General features: G+C 40.2%; 1 protein-coding gene across 5 annotated transcripts in view; it reads right to left on the bottom strand.

The window, feature by feature from the left end:
* The window catches only part of TDRD7 (tudor domain containing 7), a 75,937-nt gene that overhangs the window by 11,008 nt on the left and 52,655 nt on the right, over positions 1-12,274 (bottom strand). For 4 of the 5 annotated variants that reach the window (XM_078061492.1, XM_036100520.2, XM_036100523.2 and 1 more), the window contains 3 exons: positions 11,946-12,080; positions 10,084-10,170; positions 1,881-2,015 (listed from right to left, as the gene is read on the bottom strand). In XM_078061492.1, coding sequence (XP_077917618.1) covers positions 1,881-2,015; positions 10,084-10,170; positions 11,946-12,080 — 357 coding nt within the window. The remainder of the gene's footprint in view (positions 1-1,880; positions 2,016-10,083; positions 10,171-11,945; positions 12,081-12,274) is intronic. The other variant, XM_078061494.1, reaches the window with a different exon arrangement.

The raw sequence follows: 12,274 nt of genomic DNA, 5'->3' as shown, positions 1-12,274 counted from the left end.
AAAGCAGAGAGAGCACTCTCTTCATGCCTGCAGGGGCCAGGCGGCAACGAGGGAGCAAGATGGGCCAGATGGAGCTAGCACACTGGAGAGCAGGGGCCGTGCAAAGCAGAATGCCACTCCCAAGCTCCCACAGGGCACTGTCCAATTAAGGACAGTGCTCAATATAGTCGGATTTTCTAGTTTGTCAGGAGAAGCTGGAAGTCAGGATTTCTGTGTGAAATTTTCTGAGTTTTAAATCTTGGTAACCAATTCACAGTTTAAAACCCTATAACAGTGGTGCCTGGGTGGCTCAGTGGTTAAGTGTCTGCCTTCGGCTCAGGTCATGATCCCAGGGTCCTGGGATCGAGCCCCGCATTGGGCTCAGGGAGGCCTGCTTCTCCCTCTCCCTCTCCCCCTGCTTGTGTTCCCTCTCTCGCTGTGTCTCTCTCTGTCAAATAAATAAAATCTTAAAATAAATAAATAAATAAATAAATAAAACCCTATAACAGCCAAGAGCCCAAACCCAATATTTATAGGTCAGCCTGGGCCGACAGGCCATCAGTTTGCTATTCTGACTTAGACCTCCTGGGGAGATGCTGTCAGCCAGAGGCTTGGCCCCGCGGGCTCTTAAGGTTCCCCCAACTTCATATCTATGAAATAACAAATCTAGGCAGGATTAATAGAAAAAAATTTGGAGTGGCTTTTAACGCTCCCGGCAGTCGGAGGCAGAGGGATGGATGCCTTTTCCCCTCCAGCTGGGGTGCCTTTTCCAGGTAAGGCTGGCCCCAGGTGGATGTTCCAACAAGGGGAACAGAGGCCAGAGCTGTTACCAAGTGAAAGTGGCATTTAACAAGTTTTAGTATTGTGGCTGAGCAGCAATAAAAGTGATTTTGAAAACTGGCTTCAACACAAGCTCAACAGCTTTTCTGTAAGAGTCATTTTAGAAAAGGCAGTGGTGACAGGAGAGAAGGTACAAAAGCCACGCTAATTATGGTCAACCACTTTTTAATCCACAGAATTTTGATGGTATAAGGTATCTTCTGGCAAATATAAGTCAAGCGGCCTTTTGAAATGATAGAATGTTGGATAACTTTATTCAAAAAACTACTAATTTCTGTACAAAATCCTCTATTTCTCCTAAAGGTAGGAAATAGTTCTTAACAATTTTAATTCAAAATAATGCAAAATTCTTATTATCTGAATTTTTATTAATAGAGGAAGATTAGGCAGAAATTAATCTTTTTACTCAAATCTATGGGGAAAAAGTCATATAAGAAAATGGTTGAATATAGATTTCCTTTTTTTTTTTTTTTTAAAGATCTTATTTATTTATTTTACAGAGAGAGACACAGCGAGAGAGGGAACACAAGCAGGGGGAGTGGGAGAGGGAGAAGCAGGCTTCCCGCCGAGCAGGGAACCCGATGCGGGGCTCGATTACAGGACCCTGGGATCATGACCTGAGCCGAAGGCTGACGCTTAACGACTGAGCCACCCAGGCACCCCTGAATATAGATTTCTTAAGAGAATGGCCACTTAATTAAGCTAAGAACTCTGGAAGTAAGAATTTTCTTATAAGATCTTGAAGCTGTATAGAAGTCAGCACTGGCATCCCATTAGTAAAATGGAATCTCTAACTGGACAACTTAGCCTAATGACGCGGCATACTTGAAAACAAACATTTATCAAATGATATTCTGTAAGTCTGACTGGTCTTCTTGTCTAAGTTGGCCAAATTTTACATCTGAAAACCAGTGAACAACCACATCTGGCCATTTCCAATTTTGTTACCAACTTGGACTTCACTCATTATCAAGATCAAAACTGAGAGGGCATCTCACAACACAACTACAAATACAGCCAAATCCCTTCCAGCAAATCTCCCAGCTTGTAACATATAGTACCTGAGGTGGGATCACAATTATTTCTTGTAGAAACCGCGGGGGGATTTCCCTGAGTTCGGACACTTTCACAGATGTCACAGTGCCAGAGTCCAGGAACTGAACATCAAGAGCTCTGCTGCTGTGAACGTTCGTGATCTGCAATGAGATAAATGTTGGTTAATTTATAAGCATATCCAAAAGGCCAAAACACTTCTGTGCAATTACATTTTGTATAACTCTAAAATGCATATAAGAAGCAACAAAGACTATCAGTGTTCATTAAGTTTTCTTACTTTTTATTTTTAAATTTAAATTCAACTAATTAACATATAATGTATTATTGGTTTCAGAGGTAGAGGTCAGGGATTCATCAGTCTTATATAACACCCAGTGCTCATTATATCACCTGTCCTCCTTAATGTCCATCACTCAGCCACCCCATCTTCCCACCCCCCTCCCCTCCAGCAACCCTCAGTTTGTTTCCTCTGATTAAGAGTCTCTTACAGTTTGTCTCCCTCTCTGGTTTCATCTTGTTTTTATTCTTTCCTCTCTTCCCCTATGATCCTCTGCCTTGTTTCTTAAACTCCACATATGAGTGAGATCAAATAATAACTTTCTCTGATTGTAAATTTTCTTATTTTAAAATGTACCTATTTACTCAATAGGTATTCTTTTAGAATATATTTGATTTTAACATTGAATTGTTAAAAAATTTAATCAGTAGTAATCACTAAACTAATAATAATCAATAAAATGCACAAATATGGTAATATTTACAATGTTCACAATTCTAGGACACTATTGATTATAAAACAATTTGATACACCATTATATATTGATTAAAGATGCAGTCTGTTCTCCAAAATATTAAAATATGAGAAAAAAAACTGTTGTGTCTTAGCAATGAGGAAATAAGGAATAGAGAGAATTCAGACACAGAAGTTTTCTTATAATAGGTAAATACCATACATTTTTAAATAATAACATACTTTGGCATTTTATAGCTTTGTCAAAAAGCCCACTGACAATTTTTATCATTTGTCCTAGGAACTTGAAACTCAGAAAGTCATAGAGAGGTAAAATAAGTCCAAATTAATAATTCAAAAATGGGAAAATTACATACTGAGTCAAAGCAATAATTACCTGTGATCCAATGGCAACAATACAATATAAGATTCTGGGTATACCTTTAAATGTCCAAACTTCCCTTAATAAGCCTATGTGATATCTGCCATCATTGGATATATAGTTCGCATTTGCCAAATACAGCCCCATCAGGATGGTTATGTGGGCAGGGACTTCATACCTACAACTTGCTCTCACTGCCACCTTAAGAATGGTGGTGCTTTCAGTATGTGAGTGTCACGAACTGGACTACTCTTGGCATGGAAGTCAGACATACCAAAAGTAAAGCTTTTTTCTACTGCTCCAACAAAAATGCTTTATTAATAGCATAACTTTTTAATCTCTTAAGATGATGATAAACACAAACAATATTAAAACAATATCTTAAAATGTATTTTTTATTCAAACATATATCCTGAACACATGTATTGGTATGGCTGGTGTATAATGAATGCTTCTTATATCTAGGCATAACTGGTCAGAGACATATACTTCCACATCTCAAAGAGTTGCTAGTCTCATGACAGATGATGACACAAATATATAATTAGAATATAATGGAGTAGGGCAATAATAAAGCTATGTACAAGGTACTATGAGAACATAGAGAATGGGTACCTGACCCAGCCAGGAGGTAGATTTTAGGGCAAGTTTTCAGGAGGAGGGAATGCCTAGAATTGGTACTTTCCTTTAAAATGTACTTTCTTCTTCTTATATTAGTAAAATGCCTTTATCATAGAAAATTTAGATACTTAAAAGAATGATATGAAAATCACTTATAATCTATGACAGATTACAATTATCCTCCTAGTCTTTTATCCATACATGTATAAAGAATTAGACTTATAAAAATTAGAACGTATTTGCATATACTATTTCATAATTGGCTACTTTTCACTAAATGTCTCAAAAATACTTCATGTCATTTTCTTCTATATCATTTTAATATTACATAAGTCTATCATACAGGTACATTGTGACTTATCAAACAAACCTTTTGGCTGGATAACTTAAATTGTGTAAATTTTTGCTCTTTTGAGAAATAATCATACTTACTGGACATTTGTATTTCCTTTTTCACAAATTAAAATTTCATAAATATCACAATTTCAGCTGGACTTTACACGATGAATGGGAGTAAACTAGGTTGGTAAGAGTCTAGTTAGGGGCAATCTGAACATTTCAAACACAGGGAAAAGGATGGGCGAGACATACATATTTCTTACGTGTGGTGGCTACAAGCATTTTGGTTATGCTGGAATGTAAAGTGAGAGGCAGGGCAAGGCAGGGAATGAGGCTGAGAGAAAGGTAAAGGCAAGGTCCTGGAGAGCCAGACATTACGTCTTAAAGAACCAGATTTTACCCTGTGGATGAGTAGAAGCCAATGCCATGTCTTAAGGAGAAGAATGAGATCGTCGTCTTTATAAGAAGCCACATATTGTTGGTGATAACACTGGGTAAGGGCTTTGGAATCAGACAGATTTGGTTTTAATCTCAGCTTGTACTTTCTAGCTGAATGACTTCCCTCATTAGTAAGAAGGGGATCATAGGGCTTTATGAAGATTAAGTGAAATCAGTCATATTTTAAAAAAATTTTTGTGTCTGGGAAATAATAAGCCTCATTAAAAGTTGGATGTATTATTATTTGCTATTATTTACATTTTGGGTCACTCACTCTAGTGGCATGGAGCTTGAATGGAGGAAGATAAGAGTAAAGACAGAGGAACCATGGTATTCCAGCGATCTAGGCAAGAAACGACAAAGCTGTGAAAATGGCAGGGTTTGGTGATTAGTTGCACTGGGGGCTGAGGAAAATGCAGGAATCCAAGATAACTCTTCAGGAGCAGGCTGAATGGTTGCATGAATGGAGGTACCACCAAAACACAGACATAGGAGGAAAAAAGGATGGGGAAAGATAATTTTGGTTTCAGACATGCAGAGCTTGAGCAGTTTGCAAGATGGACAATCAGGCTGGATTTTGCCTAAATCTAAAGCTCATCAAGGGCTGGAAAACAAACTGGGGAGTCATGAGGACCAAGACAGTAACTGAAGCAACGAGATGGCATTGCCTAGAAGGATGCAGAGGCTGAGAAGAACCGTGAGGCAGGACAGGAGTTGGGGGCATCGACACTGACGCTGCAGAGTGCAGGTGGGGTGCAGGTTTGGGTGAAAAATAGGAGAAGCAATCAGTAGAACATCCTTTGGAAAATTAGGAGGATTTGATACCATGATAGCCTAGTGAGGAGGGAATTACAAGTCTCCACACTGTTAGTGCAGCCCAGAGGCCTGGTAAGAGAAGCCCTGAAAGACACTGGTTGAATTATGCAGCTAAGCTGCTGCTGCAAGAATAGGCTGTTGGAAAGCAGGTGGAAGTCAAGCAGCAGTGGCTGAGAGCTGGCTGGAAGGCGGCACAGAAAGTGAATGCAGACCACTCGGGATGGGTTTGGAGGAAAGAGGAAGTGACGGCCACTGAATAGCGTTGGCTGGATGTATGGAGTAAGTTCAGAAGGTGTAGGCACTAAATAAAGCTTAGGCAAGTTACAATGTCAAGAACAATTACATCATTTAAACACAGGATCTGCTTTTCATTAATCATTCTCCCTTCCCTAACTTTCTACGCATCACTAAGAGAATGACCACTTTTGCTACCTCCAAGGCAGACATTGCACAATTTGATAGAAAAACAAAAATAATACTAGATATTTATCTAAAGTATTTGACATACACCAAAAAGGTATTTTGCCAAAAAGGCAGAACCTGATGCTACACAGGAAGAAACTCAAGCTGTCAGATGCTCTACAAAATGCTGCTACTCTAAAAATAGAACTACCCTATGACACAGGATTGCACTACTTGGTATTTATCCAAAGGATACAAACATAATGATTCAAAGGGGCACATGCACCCCAATGTTTATAGCAGCCATGTCCACGATAGCCAAAAAACAGAAAGAGCCCAGATGTCCATCGACAGATGAATGGATAAAGAAGTTGTGGTATAGATACACAACGGAATATTACTCAGCCATCAAAAAGAACGAAATCTTGCCAGTTGCAATGATGTGGATGAAACTAGAGTGTAATATGCTAAGTGAATTAAGTCAGTCAGAGAAAGAAAAATACCATATAATTTTACTCCTATGTTAAATTTAAGAAACAAAACAAATGAACATAGGGGAAGGGAAAGAAAAATAAAATAAGATGAAAATCGAGAGGGAGGAAAACCATAAGAGACCCTGAATTCTAGGAAACAAACTGAGGGTTGCTGGAGGGGAGGGGGGTGGGAGGGATGGGGTAACAGGGTGACGGGCATTAAGGAGGGCACGTGATGTGATGACTGGGTGTTATATGCAACTGATGAATCACTAAATTCTACCTCTGAAACTCTTCAGAGTGTAGGGATAGAGGGTACATACCTCAATATCATAAAAACCATCTATGAAAAACCCACAGCGAATATCATTCTCAATGGGGAGAAACTGAGAGCTTTCCCCCTAAGGTCAGGAACGTGGCAGGGATGTCCACTATCACCACTGCTATTCAACAAAGTACTAGAAGTCCTAGCCACAGCAATCAGACAACACAAAGAAATAAAAAGCATCCGAATCAGCAAAGAAAAAGTCAAACTCTCACTCTTTGCAGATGATATGATACTTTATGTGGAAAACCAAAAAGGCTCCACCCCAGAACTGCTAGAACTCATACAGGAATTCAGTAAAGTGGCAGGATATAAAATCAATGCACAGAAATCAGTGGCATTCCTATACACCAACAACAAGACAGAAGAAAGAGAAATTAAGGAGTCGATCCCATTTACAATTGCACCCAAAACCATAAGATACCTAGGAATACATCTAACCAAAGAGGCAAAGAATCTGTACTCGGAAAACTATAAAATACTGATGAAATAAATTGAGGAAGACACAAAGAAATGGAAAAACGTTCCATGCTCATGGATTGGAAGAACAAATATTGTGAAGATGTCAATGCTACCTAGAGCAATCTACATATTTAATGCAATCCCTATCAAAATACCATCAACTTTTTTCAAAGAAATGGAACAAATAATCCTAAAATTTGTATGGAACCAGAAAAGACCCCGAATAGCCAGAAGAATGTTGAAAAAGAAAAGCAAAGCTGGGGTGCCTGGGTGGCTCAGTCGTTAAGTGGCTGCCTTCAGCTCAGGTCATGATCCCAGAGTCCTGGGATCGAGTCCCACATCGGGCTCCCTGCTCAGCGGGAAGCCTGCTTCTCCCTCTCCCACTCCCCCTGCTTGTGTTCCTGCTCTCGCTGTCTCTGTCTCTGTCAAATAAATAAATAAAATCTTAAAAAAAAAAAAAGAAAAAGAAAAGCAAAGCTGGTGGCATCACAATTCCGGACTTCAAGCTCTATTACAAAGCCGTAATCATCAAGACAGTATGGTACTGGCACAAAAACAGACACATAGATCAATGGAACAGAATAGAGAGCCCAGAAATGGACCCTCAACTCTATGGTCAACTAATCTTCGACAAAGCAGGAAAGAATGTCCAATGGAAAAAAGACAGTCTCTTCAAGAAATGGTGTTGGGAAAATTGGACAGCCACATGCAGAAGAATGAAACTGGACCATTTCCTTACACCACACACAAAAATAGACTCAAAATGGTTGAAAGACCTAAATGTGAGACAGGAGTCCATCAAAATGCTTGAGGAGAACACAGGCAGCAACCTCTTCGACCTCAGCCGCAGCAACTTCTTCCTAGAAACATCACCAAAGGCAAGGTAAGCAAGGGCAAAAATGAACTATTGGGACTTCATCAAGATAAAAAGCTTTTGCACGGCAAAGGAAACAGTCAACAAAACCAAAGACAACCGACAGAATGGGAGAAGATATTTGCAAATGACGTATCAGATAAAGGGCTAGTATCTAAAATCTATAAAGAACTTATCAAACTCAATACCCAAAGAACAAATGATCCAATCAAGTAATGGGCAGAAGACATGAACAGACATTTTTCCAAAGAAGACATCCAAATGGCCAACAGACATATGAAAAGTGCTCAACATCACTTGGCATCAGGGAAATCCAAATCAAAACCTCAATGAGATACCACCTCACACCAGTCGGAATGGCTAAAATTAACAAGTCAGGAAACGACAGATGTTGGCGGGGATGCGGAGAAAGGGGAACCCTCCTACACTGTTGGTGGGAATGCAAGCTGGTGCAGCCACTCTGGAAAACAGTATGGAGGTTCCTCAAAAAGTTGAAAACAGAGCTACCATATGATCCAGCAATTGCACTACTGGGTGTTTACCCCAAAGATACAAATGTAGGGATCCGAAGGGGTACGTGCACCCCGATGTTTATAGCAGCAATGTCCACAACAACCAAACTATGGAAAGAGCCAAGATGTCCATCGACAGATGAATGGATAAAGAAGATGTGGTATGCCATCAAGAGCTTATGCAGCCATCAAAAGGAATGAAATCTTGCCATTTGCAACGACGTGGATAGAACTGGAGGGTATTATGCTGAGCGAAATAAGTCAATCAGAGAAAGACATATATCATATGATCTCACTGATATGAGGAATTCTTAATCTCAGGAAACAAACTGAGGGTTGCTGGAGTGGTGGGGGGTGAGAGGGATGGGGTGTCTGGGTGATAGACACTGGGGAGGGTATGGGCTATGGTGAGCGCTGTGAATTGTGTAAGACTGTTGAATCACAGACCTGTACCTCTGAAACAAATAATACATTATATGTTAAAAAAAAAGAAGAAGATAGTAGGAAGGGAAAAATGAAAGGGGGGGGAAATTGGAGGGGGAGACGAACCATGAGAGACTATGGACTCTGAGAAACAAACTGAGGGTTCTAGAGGGGAGAGGGGTGGGGGGATGGGTTAGCCTGGTGATGGGTATTAAAGAGGGCATGTATTGAATGGAGCACTGGGTGTTATAGCAAACAATGAACCATGGAACACTACATCAAAAACTAATGATGTAGTATATGGTGATTAACATAATAAAATTAAAAAATGCAAAAAAAGAAAAAAAAGAACCTCTGTAACAAAGACAAAAAAGGAAAAAAAATCAAACCCAAGTTTGCAATTTTAGCAATTGGACAAACTAGATATCAAAAATAGAAGGAAAGAAAGAAAAGAAAGAAATAGCAGCCACAAAAATCTAAAACCTGCCTTTGAAAAACATATAGAAATATGTGATAAAATATAACAGTCCTCTTTTCAAATTCATAACTGTGCTTGCAAGAAAATAAGACAATTATGAGGGACTAGAAATAGAGGAGTATGTGAACACTGAAGCCAAAGCCATCCTGGGCAGGACGGAAGGAGGATCTGAGACCCCCTCCTCAAGAAGCCAGAACTCTCAAAGGGCTACGCCCCACCCCCGGTTAAAGGGTGACCCTAGAGAGCATTAGGCAATATCTTGTGAAACTGAAGACATGCACTTTCTCTACCCAGAAGCTCCATTCCTTCCTGGGTATCCTGGGAGACCTGCACGGGAAGGCTCCTGGCAGTGCCATCCATAACAAAACTTTAGAAACAATCTAAATATCCATTGTCAGGAGAATGGAGTGATCACGTTGGCATCTTCATACACTATTATTAATCAAAGAGCGTGAAAACAAATGAACAAGAGGGGCACACACCAACGTGGATGAATCTCACATATAATGAAGGAGCATGTTTCAGAAGAATCAATATGTTCTACTATTTACATGCATTTTATAAACGTTTATCTGTTCACTCATATTTTATTAAGTCTTACTATAAATATTCTATACACATTTTCATTTCTGTATTTCCACTGTATCTATATAAAATATATAGATAGCAAAAACTTGTATGTATAAATACAAATATAGTGAATGTATAAAGAAATGAATGGGAATTGAGAAACACCCCAGTCGGCTGGCAGCTCCCCCAGGGTGGGGGTAGAAGAAGGGGATGCAGACACGGAGCCTCAACCACATCGGGCATGTTTTCTTTCTCACATGGTGATGAGTACATGGGTGCTTATTTCATTTTTCACAAAACTTGTTTGTATGTCTAAAATATTTCATAATAAGCTTAGAAAAGAAGTCAAGTAACTGATTTTACCTCTACTCGTAACCATTTTCCTTTGCAATGGAAGAGGCAGACTTTCCCACAGAAGGGTAACGAAACGAAGTACTCGGAGGTCATGTGCTACAAAATAGAAATGCAGGACACTTTTATTACTCTTAGTAAGGAGCGGATTGCTACACCGTTAGAAAAACATCGCTGTGGCTCAGGCCGACCAGTGCACGCGTACTTAGCCAGGCTCCCCATGAGGAGTGCGCGGTGGTGCGTATATGAGGGTGATGGTCTGTCCTGTTTCTCAGACATTTGTTGATGGCACCGTCTACTCTCCCTCCTCGCACACAGCTCATAAATCAGCCCTGTTAAAATGTCTACAAACGTTAGTGTGCAGGTCAGTATGATTCATCCACGCACTAATGCCATCAGTTAAACATGAAGAGGGAGGATGAATCTGCCAAAAAGGAGAAGAGCCTGGATGAAAGTGAGGTTGGGCTAGCCGTCCAGAAGGCCTCTTCTTTTCAACTTTTAACATTTAGATTCAAAGATGAGATTTTACTTCCAAAACAAAAGAAATGTTATCCATACAAATAGGGATATCAGTGCCAGTGAAATGTCAACAAATCACAGCCGTGGACCTCTGCACCCTCGTCTTTGCTGTAGTTTGAAGCTGGGGACCTCCATGGTCTCTCTTGTTCAGGGCGAATGTTTCTACTCTCCCCAAAGGCAATGTCTCCACTCAGGTTACCAGTGCACTAGGGACTAGCAAGAGAGCTTTTCACCACCATAGGTAAGAAGCACATGCATGCAAATGAGTCACTGGAGTCAGCTTCCCTGGATGTCTCTGATTTCTCCAAAACAGATTAGCAAACCAAACTTCAGTAATGACCCTGAGATACAGCTAAGACATCTGGAATGCAGAAAGAGGTAAAGCTACAGATCTAATGCCTCTGTTCTAGGCTGTAGTCTGAATACAAGTTTAACCTGATTCAGCAAATATTTTGGAATACCTATTCTATGTATGACACTAGATTAGATACTCTAGTACCTAAATGAATTAGGTACTTAGCAGTACCTGGTAAGGCTCTGCCTCTGCCCTCAAGAAGCCTGTACTCTGGGTAAGGCAAACAAATACCCAAACAACTAAACTACCACGCTGCAGATGATGCCAAGAGGCACGTTCAGAGGTTAGAGGGAAGGGTTCACTTCTAGGGGCAAGGGGGTCAAGACTGAGGTGGTATTAGGGTTTACTCACTCAAAACCACAGCATATTCTGGATTACAACTATAATGCCCTAATGGAGGTAAGAACATCACCTTAGAACCTTACAACAAAACCTCTACAGACCCTGATTCAGAAAAGAATACTAGAATCAAAGGGTAAGGAGCTTATTAATAAATTTAAACACAGAACCACATTTACCGAGGTGGTAGCTTCTCAGGGACCAGAAAGAGCTTGGAGTGATGCCTAGAAGTTTTATTCTTCTCCTAAACTCCACGGTTTTGCCTTTGCCCGAGGCAGAGGACCCAGCTGGCTCGGGCAGACAAAGTCACAAGCAGCTGCGCTGTAGCATCATCAGCTCTACCTTGTAAATCACGACTCTGTCAGTTGCTGAGCACTTACTCTGCCAGGCACTGTGCTAAGCAGTCTTGCCACTAGTCCTCACACCAGTCCTACGGATGGATATACACACTATTATTATCCTCATTTCATAATGCAGAAACCAGTGGGTTTTTTTTTTTTTTTTTTTTGTCTTTTCAGTTCTGCAGTCTGGGGCTCTTACCCACCATTCTACAGCTTCTACCTCAAACTATTCAAAAGTTAATCACAATTATACTAGTTAGTGACCCCTCTTGTTTGCAATTTTAGGATTAATTTTAGAGGTGGATGATGCTCTGCCATACCTTACAATGGAAGTAGTCCTCTATCTTATGCAGAAGATCGTTGAGCTTGTTCAGACCTTTACAAGGCACCTGGCAGTAGAGTGTGCCATCAGAGCAAATATTAGTCACTCTGACATTTGTGTACATAGCGTCAATCTGGAACAAAGGACACGCCAAGGATACTTGAGAATAGAGCGTAGCTCTTATCTACTTAAGGGGTATCTACCTCAATCATCTCATTTGTCTTTGCATTTTAAAACCTTTTAAGTAAGCTGGAGAGCAGATTGGATGACAGAATAATGTGAAAAACTCATCTGGATACCTCTCTTTCCAAAAGGAATATCTGACAT

Source organism: Halichoerus grypus, chromosome 14, assembly GCF_964656455.1.
Source record: "Halichoerus grypus chromosome 14, mHalGry1.hap1.1, whole genome shotgun sequence".
Lineage (NCBI taxonomy): Eukaryota > Metazoa > Chordata > Mammalia > Carnivora > Phocidae > Halichoerus > Halichoerus grypus.
Note: the sequence above shows the minus strand (reverse complement) of the source record. Positions and strands in the feature narration are given on the sequence as shown.